The 20795-nt window shown below is 35.2% G+C and overlaps 2 protein-coding genes across 2 annotated transcripts; both read right to left on the minus strand.

The window, feature by feature from the left end:
• Positions 1–854: 854 nt before the first annotated feature.
• LOC110922975 (AIG2-like protein D) lies at positions 855–4616 on the minus strand. The gene is made up of 5 exons (XM_022167173.2): positions 4323–4616; positions 2627–2699; positions 1552–1644; positions 1265–1348; positions 855–1163 (listed from the first exon to the last, which is right to left on the minus strand). Exons 1-5 carry the CDS (start codon positions 4445–4447, stop codon positions 1074–1076), a joined length of 465 nt encoding a protein of 154 aa, XP_022022865.1. The 5' UTR covers positions 4448–4616; the 3' UTR covers positions 855–1073.
• A 3025-nt stretch (positions 4617–7641) lies between these two features.
• Positions 7642–19954, minus strand: LOC110925875 (L-arabinokinase). Its single transcript, XM_022169687.2, has 29 exons — positions 19690–19954; positions 17981–18088; positions 17816–17884; positions 17625–17708; positions 17444–17520; positions 17231–17297; positions 17033–17090; positions 16852–16919; positions 16528–16590; positions 16391–16444; positions 15066–15165; positions 14829–14938; positions 14638–14757; positions 13733–13789; positions 13469–13641; positions 13009–13177; positions 12380–12463; positions 12170–12295; positions 11358–11488; positions 11200–11281; positions 11015–11102; positions 10862–10905; positions 10679–10774; positions 10462–10538; positions 9237–9434; positions 8985–9150; positions 8463–8534; positions 8186–8389; positions 7642–7899 (listed from the first exon to the last, which is right to left on the minus strand). Exons 1-29 carry the CDS (start codon positions 19795–19797, stop codon positions 7777–7779), a joined length of 2976 nt encoding a protein of 991 aa, XP_022025379.1. The 5' UTR covers positions 19798–19954; the 3' UTR covers positions 7642–7776.
• Between the last annotated feature and the right edge of the window lie 841 nt (positions 19955–20795).

Here is a 20795-nt window from a genome sequence, read left to right on the forward strand (position 1 = left end):
ACCTCAGCATATAACGCCCCAAAACACCACCCTTCCACTGTCAAAGGGGGTGCTATTGACGGCATCGCCATTGCCTTGGAGAGCGTTAAGGCTTGGATGTGTGGGGACCACTTTTCAAGAGCCAATCATATTTTTTTTTATTTTTTTTATTAATAGGTATATGGGTTTTATGGGGTTGTCCCGTTCCATGGTAGTTAAGGGTGGGAAGCTATAAAGCCCACCTGTCTACATTATTCCACACCATGGAGCCTTAGTGTCATTGTCGGAAACAAATGAAGAATGACCAACAGTCAATTCGTATGCCTCTTCCTCGCGTTTTTTATCGTGTTCTCCCTCTGGAGGTGATCAATTTTGTGACCGTGACAGTTTTATGTATCACACATAGTTATTAAAGCCACTAGGTGCACTCAAAGTGCATAGGCCTCGCCTGGGGCCTAGGTGCAAAGCGCAAAAAAAGCGAGGGCCTGAGAAAAATAAAGCGCATAATAATTTTTTTTAAATATATTATGTATTAGAAAAAGAATACCATTCTTCAAATAAAATAAGCAAAGTCTATTATGTAACACTTTATATCATCTAACTAGTACCAAAATATTAGTGTATTAGTGTAGAAAAGTAGTTTTCCTTGATTAAAAGTAGAAAATTGGCTAGAATCTTGTCGGAATTTAGCCGGAAACTCTCCAGAATCTAGGAATCTTGTCGGAATGTGCGCCTGAACCATCACCTGGGGAGTTAAAGCGCAATTTCCTCGACTTAAAGCGCAACTGCCTCGCCTCGCCTCAAAAATGGGCCTAGGCGCAAGAGGCGATGGCTTTTAACAACTATGGTATCACATTCAAAGCACCACATCCAAATGAAATCTCAAGCACAATTTCTTGCTATAAATGATCACATATTCATAATCACACAACCATGTTTGACTTTAACAACATATTATCAGTTGGTACCATAGTTTATTTGACTGCACAACATTTTGTATGGATGTAAGAATTACATAAACTATATAAAGTATCAAGATTTGCAAATAATTATAATTATTTTGTCTATGAATAGCGGTACGATTGAATCAACTATCAAGGCAATGATGTTTCTGTATCCTCCAGTTCTTTAACATAGTTCTTGGTCCTTTCCAAATAATCTTTCAACTTTGACTCTTTGAACTCCTATCAAGAAACCAACATCGAGAAAGATTTATACGCGCAATGTGTTAGAAAATGATCGCGATAAAGGGGGCCAAACAAGACCATAACTATAAGAAGCTAACCTCAAAGTCCCATTCTCCGTATAAATCAGGATCAGTACTGTTGCCCCAAACATACGCGTAAGCCTGTAAGACCTCAGAGGCATCCTGCACAAAGATTATAATTATCCTGCTATTTTTTATTTTTTTTTTGACTTAAAAGTAAAAGATTTTTAAAAACAACTTCCTATGTTCAAAGATGGCGAAAATCCGCCTAAACTTTGAACCCATACAACTCTTCTATCCATCATATATTTATGAATTTCTGCAAGTAAATATTCATCATCCACTATCTTTTTACAAAAATATACCAGCAGAGAAACATCAACGACCCGCTTGTCATACTTGTCGTCTTCATACATGTCCAAGATATCTAACTCTGTAGCAGAAAGCCCGGTTAGAACCTGCGTAGAAAAAAGTTATGATTAGAATTTAGATCATCAGTATATAATACTAAGGACAATTTATCTACTTTTATGGGCTTACATCGTGTACATATATCCATATGTGAGTATTTGGGTGGGCAGATGTGTACACACTGCCCACCCAAATACTCACGTATGATACAAGTCACAACGGACTAATCCATCTTATTATAAGTATATTTTTTGCCCCATACCTTGTTTTATAACTTATACTAAATGGTTCTTAACTAGATAAAACTCTCTCTACGGTCTATACTAAAAGCTAGGGGCGTAAACGAGCCAAGCTCGAGCTTGAAAAATTGAGCTCAAGCTCATGAGCAATTTATAACATAATATATAATTTTTAGTTACTTTTATCTTGATTATATATTTAATAGGCCCATTTAGGCTTGTGAGCCTAATTAAGCTCTGCATATGAAGCTCAGGTTCGAGTTCGTTTAAGCTTGGCTCAAATAACTTGCGAGCGGCTCGGCTCTGTATATGGCCGAATTGTCCTTCTCATTCACAGTAAAAATGACTGAATTACATATAAAATGACTGAATTGCCCTTCTCGTTCACAGTAAAAATGTATGAAGTTAACCAAGTGGACTAAAATGGCAATGGTGAAACCTTTTTGGACCCACAGGAGAAAAATAAAACCTTTGGACTAAACTGGTAAAATGGCCCAAACCACAGGGACTAAAATGGCATTTAACTCACAGAAATATTTCTGTATGCGTTTACATATCAAACTTTTTAATCATTTTCATGTAGTAAAGTAATAAAATCACTGAATCAGACCCATCCATATGGCGCGAGTTGCAAGAACATAGTAGAGATAAGAGTGGACCCTTCTTGATACTATGTTCATGCAACCCAGGTTGACAAAAACGACCCGTTTTGACCCGAACCGTGAACCAGCCCGTTTTCCCAGGCTACAAAATGGTAAATGAGAGTATATGAACTGGATAATGAACATACCCTCCCTGTCACTTTCTTGTTTTCTACAGGTAGAATTGCAGGATAATCACGCCCTTTGATGCTAAACCTGTGACTACAACAATTAAATTATCACAAAAACTTGATTAACACTATAGGCAATACAGAAAAGCCCTAAATACCTATTGATTAAAACTTAACTATAAATATCATGACTGGTGTAAGGTAACTCATGTTGCAGGCATCTAGGGTTGTAAACGAACTGAACGTTCAACGAACAATTCATGAACCGTTCGGCAGGAAGTTCGTTTATGTTCGTTCGTTTAATAAATGAACGAACACGAACAAGAAATTTTGTTCATTAAGTTAAACGAACGAACATGAACAGAGGTTTACGTTCGTGAACGTTTGGTAATGTGTTCATTTGTGTTCGTTTATTCAAAGGTTTTTATATGTTGTATTTTTTATTTATTGTTTTTTAATTATAAAATTAAAATTCTAGTTATAGTGTTATGCTATATGCCTCCCCCAACATCACTCATTTCACCATTTCAATTTCAGTTTGTGTTAAAGCTTGACAAACTTCAAAATTTTGTGCTAATCATGTTTATGATAATTATGTGAATAGTGTTCGGATAATTATGTTAAGTGCTTATTTATTTTTTGGTGGATTTTTGTAATCTTTGTGATAAGTTACATAGCCGGCCCTGAGGGTGGGCGGGGAGGACCACCGGCCAGGGCCCGATATTTTGAAGGGCACGTTATTTTAAAAAAAAAGTCCGATATTTATATATGAAGAGAGAGAAGATTGAAAATGGGTGTGGGACCGCCTAATACTCAATTTCGTTAAGGCCTAACGGCACGGTTTTTCAAGTTCGAACAGGGTACAAGAATTCTTGGGACCGGCCCTGATAAGTTACTAGATTTTATTCTAAAATGAATATATGTTTGGGGATATTCATTTGTATTCATAAACGTTGTTTGTGTTCATTGATGTTCATGAATATTTGTTTGAGTTTATTTCATCATCATCATCATCATACTCAGTAAATCTCACCAAAGCAAAGCTAAGGTAGGATCTGAGGAGGGTAAGATGTAGACAACCTTACCTCTACCCAATAGGAATAGAGAGGCTGCTTCCAGTGAGACCCTCGGCTCGATACTAGTTTTGTATCAAGCCTTGGACATGAGGCACATAACACTCAGCAATCGGGACAAAGGCCGATTTGGGCATGTACCCCCTTGTCTTTCGGCTATCAACGCCACCACATGATGCATGATTAATCGTCCGCCGCTTTTAACGTTATTTTCACGAAATTAGTAAAATAACGTTAAAATTAGTGCAATTTCACTTTTGCCCCCCCCCCCTAAGGGCCCACACAAAGATACAGTATATGCGCACACCGCAAGCATGGCGTTTTTGTTTGAGTTTATTTACGTTTGGTAAATGTTCGTGAACAGTTCATGAACACGTTCATTTCCCTTTCCTTAATGAACGAACATGAACAAGAAATCTAGTTCGGTAAGCGTCCATGAACAGTCTCATTCTTTAGTGAACGAACATGAACAAGGCATGTTCGTGTTCTTTCGGTTCGTTTACAACCCTACATGCATCATCAGTTTAACCCAATATTATTATTATTATTAGTTTATTACGAAATAAATCAATACAAATTTAATAAGTTGGATAATATATATATAATCAACAAAAGGGAGTGTAAAGGGGGAGATTTATTACTAGCCGTTAAGGATAGCAGGGGAGACTTGAGGGACGCGGTTGAGGAGGACTTGAACGACGTCGTCAGCTAAGAGACTTCCGTATACAAACACCGCATGGCTACCACCGGAAGATGCCATCGCCATTACAACTCCACCTCTCTCCACTGTTTTATCAGCAGAGAGAAGAAGAATAATATAACCCAATAATTGAGTTAGTTGATGAATTATTATTTGCGATTAATTAATGAATCATGCGGGATTCGGTCTCAATCAGTTACTTTGTTAAGCTACCGTTAAAGATAATTTAATGATATTAACACGTGTTTTATTTCATTGAATCCAAAACCGTACGCAATTGGATAATGTAGATACGGATCCGATAGGGTTCGTGAAGGAATCAACGTGTTATTGGATTATATCACTCTCAACTAATGGGTATTGGTTGCTATCATTTCTATCTATCAATTTAACTCTCACAACTCCTAACTCCTAACTCTCACTTTATGGCTACCACCGGAAGGTGAACATTTCTTAGTGTTTGACTTGTGTTATTTGTGATATTAGGTTAACACTTTGTGAATTACTAATGACTACAGGTGCATCTGCTCCTCAAAAACAAAATGGGAGCCAAAAACCACTCAACCTGAGTGACAGAACATAGAAAGTGTTCAACTGGGAGTGGTGAGAACCAAAGTGATAGTTAGGATTGACAGCAACCAATACCCAATACCCAATAGTTAATAGTGATAAAATCCAATAACTCTTAAAAATACTAAAAATATATTTTGTTCGAATACAATTCCATTTTTAACAAAATTTATACTGGATTATGTGAAAAAATAAAAGACAATTACGTATCCAGTTTTTTTAAAGTTAAAGAACACAGGTTACTAGAAAAAGTTAAAGCCATATATTGTTATTTATAATATTTAAAGTTAAATAAAATGGTTGATGTGGCATTGTGGGTAGTGAGAGCACTAATCTTCATCTTTACTATAAATAGAAATATAAATAGAATACGATAATCCCAATCCTTATATAATGGTTATATACTTCAATCACCTCTTTTACCGATCGACATATCAATCAGTAATTATAACATTGTGGTCTTGTCGCTTTAACTCGTAAAATTGCTTCGTAATGACATTATACATCCTTACATTTTCAAAGAGGATAAACAGTAACATCTAATTATACATCTAAAAATATATATTTAATTTAACTTTTGTATCAAGCAAACTTAATTAACAATAAATTTTTATTGTTATTGTTTTTTTTTTTACTTTTACTTTTAATAATAATTTTTGTTATTTTTTTCTTTAAAATTTAAAATTTCTATTACTGTAGTATTATTATTATTATTATAATATTGTATTATTATAATTACTTTTAATATATTTTGTTTTTCGTTTATATATATTTGAACGAGTCAAATATAGCCGATTTTGTTTCTTTATCGTAAGAAATTGTGCCGATACCATCTGAACTACATCGGTACTGGTACCATATTTATTTTTATAGTTTTCTTTGGCGGTATAAAGTTTGTCAAAAATAGAGTTGTGTTCGCAATAGAGTATTTTTATACCGTAGTTGTAACAATTGCCAGTATGATAACTTTAGCTTGATGAATCGAATTGTTACCAGCTGAAAAACATCGATACCGATATTGGCATTCGTTTTTATGGTTTTCTATCGATGTAAACAAGTATCAATATCTTCTTGTGCATATCTTTTTCGGTTGCTATTTTGAGTGTTGGTACTGTATCTGACCGAACTGATACTGATCAAAACCCGCTGCGAAGCGCGGGTAATCCCACTAGTTATCAACATTTGCAAAACCACCTCTCATACATGACATAATAATGAATATGTGAGGAAATATCACTCATCTTGTTGCGTAAATCATATTTGATAATCTTTGTCGAAAAAAGATCTTTTGATGATAGTTGTTGCAACAAAACCAAAGGCGACTCAAGCAGTCGATTCCTATTTCGGTTGGCAAAGGCATTTGAATATGTATCGTCTTCTTTCAAATATTAATCGAATAATCATTAACAATTTCATCTTCTAACAGTTCTTTTTTTTTCTGAATGACAAATCTGGATCACTGACGGACCACTGAAGTAATATCGCGCCATCAGCGGAACCACCCGATCAAATTCATCCACACTAGGCAATAATATCTACACACCAATTCAGAAGAGTCCCCAATAAATATCGGGAAAACCCCTTTTGAGAGTCGAACCCATAAACTAATTGTCCATAAGTCTTATCTCACCCCTAAAATATCACTGGCCTATAATGTCATTGTAAACAACAACAAACATATTTATCCAACAATTCATTTTCGTCTCGACTTCTTTAATATTGGTTTCAGTATTATTTAACGAGTTTATGAAGTCATATCGGTTTCGGTTTTCTTTGTCAAAGTATGTTTTCATCAAAGTGGCTTTCATATGCTGAAAAAATTATGATGAATCTTTATATAAAACAATAAATCTTAGATTGAATATAAATAGCATCAAAACTTAAAAAATAAATAATAAATCCTAGATATATAATATATTAATGAAAAATAAGACTCAAAACTATTGGACCATAAGATTATATTAAGTTTATTATTGTAGCCCAAATTTCTCTCTTCTTTTCTCAACTTTCAAAAATATTTTTTTTTAAATAAACATACCCAAAGTGGTAATCACCTGGTATCAGTCTGGGGATGTTTTTCGAAGCTGAAACCGAACGGAAATCGATCTTTCAAACCTATCAAGCCAATATCGAAACCAAACTGGTTTAAACCCAAAGCCGGTCTCACCAGCGACCAGTGGACAGATAAACCAGTTTGAAACCTGTTCGGGTTTTTGAAAAGAAAAAACGATTTGTGCACCTCTATATTGCATGATGATTAAAATGGTGATACTGTTACTTACTAATTTTCTAAGCTCTTAAAACATGTTTTATGTTGATGTTACACATTCACTAGGCTACTAAATTCTACCCAACTTAAATCTAATACACATGCTTATAGAAAAAAAAAAAAAAAAAAACGTTTAAATTTTCTTAGTGTATTTTATGACCATAGAAGTAAAACACGCATGTGATATGTAAGCGAGACGAATTAAACCTTGTAACCGACTATGATTGATTATGTTGAACAATAGATATTACACATGAGTAAGTACCACACATATATGTATAATTACAATGATGATCTAATATTCTCCTGCAAGTTAAGGGGAGGAACGATCTGTAGCTTGGAACGTGACGCAAAGTGTAAATGCATATTTTGTATGTATGCACTTAAGACTAGACATTTTGGTGCATCGTGCATGCACATATTACTAAACTAAACTAAACTAACTATATTAAAGTTGTCATATTCATGATCTTGTCTTTGATGGTTTTCAATATAGATAAAGTAATTTCTTTTCTCATGACAATATCCTTAATTTTCATAATAAGATAAAAATGGACTAATCTTGCATGGGAGCTACACGACGACGGATTCTCAGATGACCAAACTTTCCTGCACCTGGTGATGAACCTTCAAACAGAAACGGCATGTAACCCGTTGCATTTTTGTATCTTTGCTGAATCTGCAATATCGGAAAAATGATCATATGCATCTAGGGCAAGTAGATAAATACTTTCAATGCGCCTTCAGTCTCTAAACTTAGTTTTTTCATCATAAAATGTCTTAAATTACATAAGTGACGAAAACTTTTTTTACATGATTTAATCTTTTAACTTGTTAAATAAAAAGAAGGCATTGCGCTATCTAATCCATAAAAAAAAAAAAAAAAAAAAAAAAAAAAAAAAAAAAACACAACAACAACAACAAACAAACAAACAAGTACAACTCACTATATTTTTATTAATTACCTGAAGAATTTGTTCACTGCTTCGAAGACAATTCCTACCAATCACAGAAATGGTCCCACCAGACCCGCCACCCGTGATTTTCGCCCCGTATAACGTTCCATCTCCAGAAACCGATGCTTTTCTGTGCTGCATTTCTTGAACCAGTTGAACAAGCCTATCTGTCCCATCTGACCCTAACCCGCAATCACTATAACTGTAGTGACACTGTAAAAAATACCGCATTAACTCAAATACATCATATTTCTTAACAAAAATACTTTCCAATTTAAGTACGTACCTGATACATTATTTCCCCGAGAGCAGTGAGTTGTTCTTCTGATGAAGCAGAGGTTAATAATGCTTTAAAGGCCTGCATATTTAACTTCTTTCAGTATGCTGGTTAAGAAACTTTAAATATCTATTTTATATATAGGATTAGGGTAAAATGAAAACTCTTACGAGTTGTGAGAACTTAGAAAACTCAGCCTTACAAAAAAAAAAAAAAAAAAAAAAACCTCCCCCCCCCCCCCCAAGCTAAAATGCTAAAAACTAAACCCCCAAAAAACCTAAAAAAAATCTATTTTTTTTTTAATTTTTTTATGTTAAAATCGCTACTTTTAGTAGCCAACAAAAAACAATTTAAAAAAAAAAAAAAAATTTTTTGGCTACTAAAAGTAGCGTTTTTTTATAAAAAAATATTTAAAAAAAAATGTGTGTTTTTTAGCTATTTTTAGGCATTTTTGGTTGTGTTCACATTGGTTCTCGCGGTTCTCGCAATAAAGGGTGGTTCCTAACGGATCTTTGTCCTATATATATATACCTTCACGCGGAAATTCTCGTATATAGGATGTCGGGTAGCTGCTTTAACTCCGTATGAACGTTTCTTATCAATCACTGTTACGGGATCGTTGTGGTGATCATATTTGGTCAAAAATGCTTCGCCGGTCATTGTATCCGGAAGATTCTTGGAATATATAGCTTCAAATCTAAAGGATATGGACAAAACAATGAAATCCGCCATAAAAAGTTAATTTATATTTATATAAAAATATATGTATAATTGTTCACATACCTGTGGGGAGTGAGATTGCATAAATAATCTACAGAAGCTTCATCATGGAGCAATTCAATCCCGTACTCTTCCAACTCATCAAGATTATTTCCGTTTCCATTTGAATATGAAGATGACATGGCAGAAGCGGTGGATTTAATCATTTTTCTACCCATAAAGGCTCCTATTCTCACTGATCCATAGTCAGCACCCCCGATACTGTAGATTAGCAGTAACTTAATGATTAGCAAGTATAAGTGGCAATTTTGATTCATTTACTTATGAACGGGTTGATTCAGGTTATGTTTTATCTATAACGGGTCAAACGGGTAGAAACATAAAAATTAGCTTGAACGGAATTGGGATGTTGGTCGCCAAAAGTGTATTTATAATGCATGAAACCTCCTAAATCATTATATTCAATGAATTATATATAACTGAAACTAGTATTAAGCCCCTGCGTTGCAGTGGTTGTCATAAAACTGTGTTAATTAGTAGCAATACTATACCATTGTCAGCGACCACCAATACCGAAAAAGCTCGTAAAAACAAAAATAAATAAAAACGGGAAAAAAAAACACCGACTGAAAAGCAGATGTAAAATCTTTGAATCACACACACTCGTTACTGAGATATTAATCCGAAACGTAAAACACAGAAAAAAAATAACTAAGTCCATCCAGGACCCACGTGTTGGACGAACTTGTTAAACACAGAAAAATAGATGTGACGCGACAGGCCAGTCAAACGGCAAAAAAATATACGAAAAAATGTTGAACCTCACACGCACGTTGCGGCGCGTCAACTCACAAAATTTAGACAGAAACGAAAAACTTGGGAAAGATGAAAAGTATGGTGGACCAAAATTGAAAACAAAAAAGAGTTGGGACTAAATTGCAAAAGATGAAAAACTTTTGGGTTAAAAGTAAAAAACAAAGGGTCTAAATTGCAAAATTGAAGTTATTTATTAATTTTAGATAAAAATAACGATAAAAATAAGTGATATCTATATATTGGTTATTAATTAATATTAATATTAAAAGAAATTTATTAAACAAATATAAATAAAATTTATGAGGTTGAAGGAGAGAATGCCATGTGGCATTTTTTTGGAGTCTTTTATTCTAAGTTAGATAATATATTTATGTAATCAAATAATCATATATACTATAAAGCCGTTCAAAAAAATATATATATTATAAATTCTGTCACCACTAAAAGCAAGCAATAAAGACTAAATCAATACCTGTGTCTTAAACCAGAATCAATTCCCCAAAACCGTATATGACTAGGAATGTCCACCAACCCTAATACCTCAGCGGGCTGCACAAATATTTCACACGAGTTAAGCTACAAATTAGCGTTTGGATGTTTATGTTGTTTGAAGTTGTAAATTTTAGGATATAATCAGATATTTGAGTGTTTTTTTTTTTATAATTCAAAGTATTTAAGAAATCAATTACCTGGCAAACCATTGCAAGAAGCTTGTTAGCTTCACCGCATGCAGAAGCCATTTGATCCATCACACCACACGGAGCTCCAACAACCGAGTTTTCAACCTGCGAACAAATTAATAACAGAAAATATTAAAGTTTAGGCTACTTGCATAAAAAAAATTAAAAAAAAAATTGTTTGATTATTTATACCTTTTGGCAGAGCAAAGCAAGTTCTCTTGGACTGATATTTAATCCTGGAAAACATATAAACCGCGTTAAAAATCACAGTAATTAGCTTTATATATGTATAATTTTGAAACAGGAATATTATATATATTATATATATTATAAAAATATAATTACCATGAGCAGCAGCTATAGCCGACATGCTAGCTACTTCCACAGAGGCAGAAGAAGATACGCCTTTGCCTTCTGGAACAGCTGAAGAAACCTGTTTTTTTTTATTTAACGAAGAAAAATCTTCGTATTACACTCTAAAATTGAATGCGACATTCATCGAACAATTCAAAAAATGGATAAAATATTACCAGCATGCTAATGCTGCTTTCAAATCGGATATTTAATTCTTTCATCAAAACAAGAATAGTACCAGCAACATACGCAGCCCATCTGGAAAATAAACCGTTTTAGTATATATTATAAAACTTCATCTAAAACCCAGACACAAAATTTGAAGAAGAAATACTTTTGTGACGGATCTCGGGCAAAGTAACTTCTGGCCTTTTCATATGACATTGGCTGATCACCATCCATGAAATCTGATATGTCCATGTCGAATGTCGGCCCACGATTGCTCAATTCTGACCCATATGACACCTGATATAATCAAAGTAACAAAATAAAATAAAAATCAACTTACAGGTAGGGCTGAGCAATTTACGGTTCCGAACCGCCAAAACCGGGGAACCGAACCGGAACCGCTAGATCCGAACAGCATTGTTGTATTTAGGGTCCGGTTCGGGTTCTTAAATTTGGGTGAAAACGGTTCCCGGTTCGGTTCCGGTTATAACCGACGGGTCTGTTTAAAGAGCCGCTAGAACCGGTTTGGGTTTAAACTTTAAATTTATTATATTTTAAAACCCTATTAATGTATTGTGCCTTTTACCGAATGCTTTTAGGATTAAAGAATATAGAAATAATTTTCACATAATATTTGAATGAAGTTTTACCCTTTCTGTTTAGATATATAGAAATATGTGCTTTAGGGTTAATGAATGTCATGAATTGAAAAGGAATGTTTTTATGTAATTTTTTCAATTTGACATTTCTTTTATTTGAGTAGATTATTTTGTGTTTTAAATGGTTTTATTGTTTTAATTATTTTATTTAATTGTTAATTTTAGGATTTAATTGACAACCGGTTCTGGCAAGAACCGTTTAACGGTTCCCGTTCAGTTCTGAACTGTTGCACAGCCCTACTTACAGGGAAATACACCATTTACAGAGACTGTTTTAAAAAAAATAATAATAATAATAATAATAAAATAAAACCCTTACAATCTGAAGCACGGGTGTAGGACTTTGTCCCTTAGCCTGCTGCCGGGCCTGTGCATGCTTCCATAGCCTTTGTTTACTGGGCTCGATTTTTTGCACAGCAACATGACAGGCTTCTCTAATTGGCATCTGCAACGCGTTTAATTTTCATAGAAAATAAGATAAAAGAATAAAAAACTAAAAGTGTAATAATGTGAGTAACGAGTTGGATACCTGCAAAACAAGACTTCCAGAGTAGTCCGCGATTCCCCCAATAACATCCAATCTTCCAGGTGCACGTGCCACATATATATCTTCCTGTATTAATAGATAATAGGAGAACATGTAACTTAAAGCATGAAGTAAATATCTCAAAGAACGAAGAGTAAAATACCATTTTCGTCACTGAGGTTTGGCCAGTTTTGCGACTTTCGTCCAAATGTTTGTTTTTCCGCATCTGGATCCAAAAGGTTTGAAATCTTGCCATTTTCATCCGGCTCGTTAACTCCATCCATCTTTCTCCGTTAGGTCAGGGGTATTTCCATTTTTTTGGTTAACTTAAAAGGGCAATTCGGTCTTTTACACTTTATGTAAAAAGACCGAATACCCCTGAAAAAGACTGAATTGCTCTTTAAGTTAACAAAAAAGACAGAGATACCCCTGACTTAACGGAGAAAAATGGATGGAGTTAACGAGCCGAATGAAAAAGGCAAAATTTCAAACCTTTTGGATCCAGATGTGGAAAAACAAACCTTTGGATGAAAGTCGCAAAACTGGCCAAACCTCAGGGACGAAAATGGCATTTTACTCATATCTCAAAAAAAATAAATGAAAATGCTTGATTAAAAAAAAAAAAACAGAACCTCCCAGTTGAAAAGATTAGCAGCAGCCTTGCGTTCTCTAACATGATGTTTTTCCGTAAATTTTTCAGAATCATAAGCAACGTCCAACTCAGCCAAACTCCGTAAAAAACTCATTGTGTCTGGAAGTCCCATGACATCTCCATGAAGAATATCAAACTCCACAGCATCTCTAAACAAATTAAAAAATGACGTTAATCAGTGGCGAAGCTTGAATTTTTCGGTCGGGGGGCGAAAACGTATATACCCAAAAATTTCTATAGAACCGGGGGGGGGCGAAAACGTATATACCCACAAATTTCTATACGAAAACTACATATATAACACTACTGAGCGAAAAATTCGGGGGGGCGGGCGCCCCCTCCCCGCCCCTCTTATCCTTCGCCCCTGACGTTAATAAAACAGTATTATTGTATTAAGTATTAACATAATTACATATACTTTAGTCACAACATAAACTCACGAATTCTCGAGCACGCTTGAATTACTGTTATCAACTGAATGTGAGCCCGTGCGTAGACCAAATTCATTTTCAGCACTCGCGTACCATTCTGGGATGCTAATATCTCTTCCGGGAACTCTTTGTAATTGATACCCCAATACTATAGCATCACGTAATCTCCGGGCCCCACTAAGCTAAAGTTAAGAAATTAAAACAAGGTTTAATAAAGTAATAAGACATGAAAAAAATTCGCAACGAGAGCTAGAACAGTAAACTGTGAATTACTTTATCTGATGCGTAGTTCTTTCCGTTAGCCGTGTCTTGCAGAATACGAGCTGCGACCTGAAAACGTACCAAAATATTAAAGAATACATTAAATGAGGTTGAACACTTTCGCTTAAATTTATTTTATCTAGGAATGTTAATAAACGATAAAGTAGTCCCTGTGGTTTACCAAAATTTTGGATTTGGTTCCTAGGTTTCAAAAGTACACAGATGGTCCCTGTGGTTTGCACTTTGTAACGCATAGTGCAAACCTATGTTGTCAAAGACGCAAAGCGCAGGCGAGGCGCATCGGCCTCGCCCGGAGCCTAGGCGCAAGGCGCAAAAAAGCGTAGGTTTTTTTAAGAAAAGCGCACATAGAGAAAAAAAATATAAAAAATATGTTATGCTTTGAAAATAAATAAGATTCCACATACAAAAAAAAAAAAAAAAAAAAAAAAAAACTATTATATATGCTATTTAAGATCATGTAGCTAATGAGTTTCTGAGCTGGAATTTGGTTGAACACGTCCTGCGGACACGAATGCAGCTCCGAAAACCCGGGCCTGCATGAGGCAGTTTTAGCACGCACTAGGTTTCGTTTTTTTGTGCGTTACCTTTCTTTTTCGGCTTATGCACTGTGCCTCAACACCGTTTTTGCGCCTAGGCGCGCGCCTTTTTGCGCCTCAGCACCGTTTTTTCAAAAAAAAACCCATTTTTGCGCCTAGGCTACCACCAGGCGCTATAGGTGCGCCTCGCTGCGCCCGAGCGCCGAGGCGCGCGCTTTTTGCGCTTTTGACAACATAGGTGCAAACCACAGGGACCATCTGTGTACTTTTGGAAAGGTAGGGAACAAATCCAAAATTTTGGTAAACCATAGGGACCATCCATGTACTTTACTCTAAAAGATAATAGTAAAGTGAAAATACCTGACCACCGTTGACCCCGCCATCATAGCTAGGTTTCAAACTAGTTGCGCGTTCAAGATACGGTATCCAGTGACCCGTGAGTAAATCCCGCCTTATCATCTCAACACCACCTTGATAAAACTACAAGTGACAGTTCAGCCTTAGAAATGGGTGTATTTAGTTGTGTTAACGGGTTAAATTTAGTAATTTACCTCCAGCATATTTCTCAAAAATGGTTCTTCGTTGAAATAATCTCTGCGGACAAATACAAAGGGTAACTTGTAAGCCAAGGCTTCACTAACGGTTCCATATCCAATTTTTCCTGTAACGAAAACGAGCGTTGATGAGTCGGAAAGTTTGATTTTCTTATCGGTATTATGAAATCTATTAAATTGATCACCAAAATTATAAAGTGAGAAGAAGGCAAGATAGAACGTTTCATCACTAACCAAGCATGCAATCGGATGCTGCCATCACATCAGGGGTATACACGTCTTTTGGCAGCTTAATGAAATTGGGAGGAAGTTCCTGTTCAGACGCCCCACAAACCTGAAAAAAAATATGCAAATTAGAAGATGTTTCCGATGCATGATATTTCTTTAATATATAGGATTAACGGCCACGAGATGGCAAGTTGGGTAACGGGTCAAAACAAGTCCACTGCAATGACTTGTTTGTCCATTTTTTTATTATAATTAGCAAGTTAATTGCTATTACAAAAACACTATTACGACAGATCTTAATCTAAGTCTAAATCTTTGAATAAAACAAATTAGGTGGTTATATGCATGAGAAATAGACTTCGAACATCTTTCAATCGATTTGACTCGTTACCCTTTTCGCCAATTCTTTTTCAGTCTGTTTGGTACAGGGTAATGGAATGGACGAAGGAATGGAATGGACGAGGTAATGGAATGGACGAGGGAATGCAATGAAACATTACCATCCCATGTCTTGTTTGGTTACCATGTGAATGGAATAAATTATTATTATGTATTGTTCGGTAGGCAAGAAAAACAGAGTAATAAAATTAGCGGTGAGTGGTGGTGGTCGGTGGTAGTGATTGTGGGTGGTTATAGGTGGCGGTGGTGGGTGTCGGCGGCGGCGGCGATGGGTGGTGGTGGTGGTGGCGGCGAGTGACGGTGCAGCGGTGACGACGAGCGGTGGTGGCGACAAGGTGGTCGTTGGTGGTGGGTGGCAGCAAAGGTGGCGGTTGGTGGTGGCGGTGGTTGGTGGTGGCAGTGGTGGTGGCGTCGGCGATGGTGGTGGGCGGCGGCGACGAGTGGCGTTGGCGGTTGGTCGCAGCTGTGGGTGCTAACAGTGGCGAGTGGGTGGCGGCGGCGGCGGTGGCTGTCGGGGTGAGGTGGTGGCGGCGGCGGTGGCTGTCGGGGTGAGGTGGTGGCGGGTGGCGGCGATGGCGGCGGTGGTGGTGGTGGGGGGTTGTGGCGAAGGTCGTGGGTTGTGGTGTTGTTGATAAGTGGTGCAAGAGGAGATGGAATGGAAAAAAAACATGGGGGGTGGAAGGAATGATTTTGAGGGAATGGAATGCCTTTTGGAATGGGTGATTCCATTCCATTAACCAACCAAACACTCATTTTTTCATTCCCTCGTAATCACTCATTTCATTCCCCCTCTCATTCCTGCATACCAAACACTACCTTTATGTAAACAGTTTCTAGATACAAAAACAACACAAATCGACCCGTTCATAGGTAAATGGGTTGAAATTGCCACCTCTAGCTAGAATCTAACGGATATTCAAAAGTGAGCGTACCAGACAGAGCCAACCAGGAGGCAAGTACTCCTCTTTTAACTTCCAACCAGCTGGCTGCAAGTTTTAATACGTATAAATTATTGATCCAACGCACGTTTTTACCAAATGATATCTTCAGAATAAAATTATTAACTTACTTGTCCACCAAAATTGAGTATAACAAGCTTCACATCCTCACTAATCCCCATTTCACTCCTCACCTGCATTGCATGATAGAGAAGGTGAATATATATATATATATATATATATATAACATTGTATTCGAATAATAATGATAAGTGTAAAAAGTAATTTTGAATTTGAATTGTTTTTAACCAAGTTCTTGTGGTTTTTTAATTCGTTCTCACGGTTCTCACAATATTTAACGTTCTCAATTAAACCCTCCCCTATATACATATATATTTATTATAAATAAAATTACGATTAAAATAATAAGGGAAAAAACAAATGCTGTTACACACCTCCTTGCGAGATTTGTGCAGCCTCCTTACAACCAACGGTACGTCAATGACGTCCCTAAAAGCAGGCACTGCACAGGATATTTTTCAATGAAAATATATTACTTACAACATAAAGAAGATATTCAACCACATGATTTTTTTATAAAAAAATAAAGGAAAACGAAATGTAGAAAAAATATACTTGGGGTGTATCCAGGCAGACGAATTAGGAATTCGCAATGCGAATAGTCCTCGGCTATCTGTATTAATTATCAACGAATTAAGAAACGTTTGAAACACGGAAAAAGATAAGTAACAAAAAAATGTAGACCTTATATATGTCGTATAACATAAACACGAAAAATAAAATAATTATGATAGGACTCAGAAAGAATAATACCTGCCAAACAATAGACCTATGATGATATCCAGCAGCCATAACGTATTCTGCGTAAATGAAGTCCCAACTGCAATGATAAAATTTATAATTAACAGATAACATGAGCAATGGTAAAAAAATTTAATAAAATATTATTTTTTTGTCGGTTAATAATGGTAACTTGAAATTAGCAAACTTGTTGGATAAAGGGCCATTTTAGACATTTACGATTACCTGAAATTCGTTACACAAACCGAGCGTATACCAGCATCAGCTGCTGCACGACAAGCAACTGCAACAACATCTGAAACCTATTCCATATAACAGTTTCCAAATATGACTCTTAAATGGTTCAGAAATTAAAAAAAAAAAAAAAAAAGGTATTGTGAGCAACGGAAAGCATATTTTTAGTTACCACTAAGTCTGCCTTGATAGAATTCAGCCACTTAACTTCTGTAGCCAAAATAGAAGCACGCGGTGCAACAGCTGTCTCTGAATACTGTATTAACCAAAAAGACATACAAGAATATAATATTATATAAGAATATGACATACAAGAATATAACAAAAGCTAAAAGTAAAATAGTAATTAGTCACTTGACACACCTTTTCTAATGAGGCGAGTCGGTCCACTGTTAAAGCATCGGCTTGAACAGCACCGCAGTCCAAAACTAGCTATAATGCGAGGAAACCAAGTCAAAGAAAGTCAAAAGATTAAAAATAATTCAAAATTATTATCATATGAATTTTTAGTATATTTCCAAAACCAACCTTCCGAAGAAAAAGTCGCGGGGATTGTATTTCGGTAGTGAAGACAAAGTCCGGTGCGCCAGTTACCACATGAACATCATGACCAGCAAGAATTAGGTGGCGAACAACCTACACCGAGGTCACAAAGGAAGTGTGAACGGTAAATAAAAAATTAATAACTTATCAAAAAATGTAACTTTTCCTTTGTGAATTGATAATAAGAAGTTCATCTTTGTTAAATCAGAGAACTATTGAATAGATGAACACATGTATTCCATAACAGAACTTTATTTTTTAAATTAAAAGCTTACATTTTTCTTAAACCATGCCTACTGCTGGACTAAAAAAACACCACAAATTGCTAATCTAGTTAATTAATTTAACTGATTATAGTCATGTTTCTTACTTTTAGCACCAAATAATGGTCTTAAGACATAATTAGTTCCTCAACTATTGAAAATATATTAAAAATTGCTACTTTATTAACAATTATGCTTCTTTAACTACCAAAGATCACTTTCAAAAGACACATGCAATTGGAAATTAGCATCATTGTAGCATAAAATCAGTAACACCAAAAAAAAAGGAAAAATTACAAGTTTTGTCCTTTATCTTTATACCACTTTTCAGGCGGTGTCCTTTTTAACGAATGTTGACAGGCGGTGTCCTTTACTAGGTATTTTGTTGCAAGTTTAGTCCTTTACACCCAACCCAGTTAAAAAACCCTGTTAATTGTTGGGTGTAAAGGAGTAAACTTGCAACAAAATAACTAGGTAAAGGACTAAACTTGCAACAAAATACCTAGTAAAGGACACCGTCTGTCAACAATTAACAGGGTTTTTTAACTGGGTTGGGTGTAAAGGACTAAACTTGCAACAAAATACCTAGTAAAGGACACCGTCTATCAACACTGCCTGAAAAGTAGTATAAAGATAAAGAACAAAACTTGTAATTTTTCCAAAAAAAAAAACAATCTTTATACCCATAGTTATCAATTAACCATATACAAACTCAACTACACAAAAAGAGGTTTAAAACTTCTAATTATTAAACCTAAAACTATTAGATGATGTTTCCTACCTTTTAGCACCAAAATAATGATATAAAAACATGATTGGTTCTTTAATTACTGAAAACAAACTAAAAATTACTACTTTAAAAACAAGTATGATTCTTTAACTAGCAAAGATCACTTTCGAAAATCGAAACACACATGCAATTGGAGATTAGCATAATTCTAACATAAAATCAGTAACACCAATTAAAAAAAAAACTATCTTTATAACCATAATTATCAATCAACCATACACAAACTCAATTACTCAAAAGGGGTTTAAAACTTTTAACTATTAGATGATGTTTCCTACCTTTTAGCGCCAAAATAATATGATTTAAAGACATAATTAGTTCCTCAATTGCAGAAAATAAATAAAAATATTACTACTTAACAAACAATTATGCTTCTTTAACTAGCAAAGATCACTTTCAAAAGACACATGCAATTGGAAATTAGCATAATTGTAGCAAAAAAATCAGTAACACCAATTAGAAAAAAACAATCTATATAACCATAATCATCAATTAACCATATACAATAATAGAAACTCAATTACACAAAAAGGGGTCTGTAATTTTTAATTATAAAACCTAAAACTATCAGATCACAAACACGAACACCAACAGTAACCAAAACCAAAAAAAAAAAAAGAAAATTGAAGAAAGAAAATCACCTCAACAACACGAGTGGCATGACCAAACCCATGACCAGTAACATAATAAGCGAACACAAGATGGTTTCTGGAAGCTGAAACTTGTTCAACTCCGTCGTCAATCCTCATAGTGTACGATCAGGTGATGGAATCAAGAGATATGATTGTTATAATTGAGAGTAATGGAGCAATGTGTGTTGAAAAGAGAGCAGATAATAGGGAATAAGGGATAGATAGATGATGAAATTGATTTGGTACGAGAAAAGGACGCATAATAATAGATTAATAGAGATTAGATTTGATGATAATAGTTGCAAAATAATGATGATGGGGTGTCTGTCTGCGCTTATCCTCTTCTGTTTCAGTTATAGGGATTGTGAGGTTTGGTCCTTTAACTATATACCGACTGTCATGTTTTGCCTCAAATATTATTATCATGCTTATTTAATATAGGAGTAGACTTTTTATAAATATAGTCTATGATCATTTAAATATATCATAGTGTCACATCTGTATGATTTTTCTTTTTTACTTGTTAATTCATTCCTTATCAATATCATTTAATTTTTATTTTTTTATATTGAATTTAAGTAACCCAAATTTTTACTAATTGGTTGATAGCGCTTCCAACTTTTGATTTGTACAACATCGCTCCCAATTTTTAACTTATTTTCTGATGGCACTCCCAAACAAACTGAACACTAACACAGTTAGTTTTTTGTTGATGTGGCACTTGTGTATTGACGTGGCATCAGATGTGGTTTTTCTATGACGTGGCAGCTGATATAGCACCTAACTTGGCTTTTTTGATGACATGGTAGCTGACGTGGCATATGACTTGGTTTTTTTGATGATGTGGCAATGGTTTGGTGACGTGGCATCTGAAGTCAGCAAATTAGGTTAGGATTGAGTTGTGTTAGTTTGGGAGTGATATTAGAAAAAAAGTTGAAAGTTGGGAGTGGTGTGGTACAAATTGAAAGTTTGGAGTGTTATCGGTCAATTAGTGAAAGTTGAGCTTACTTAAATCCAATATCCTCTTTTTCTTATGCCTTGTCTTCGCGACTTGTGGTCGTCAACTTTTTTTTATAAACTTAATATATAATTGTTTTTAAGTTTTTCTCTCGACA

Source organism: Helianthus annuus, chromosome 17 (genome assembly GCF_002127325.2).
Source record: "Helianthus annuus cultivar XRQ/B chromosome 17, HanXRQr2.0-SUNRISE, whole genome shotgun sequence".
Taxonomy (NCBI): domain Eukaryota; kingdom Viridiplantae; phylum Streptophyta; class Magnoliopsida; order Asterales; family Asteraceae; genus Helianthus; species Helianthus annuus.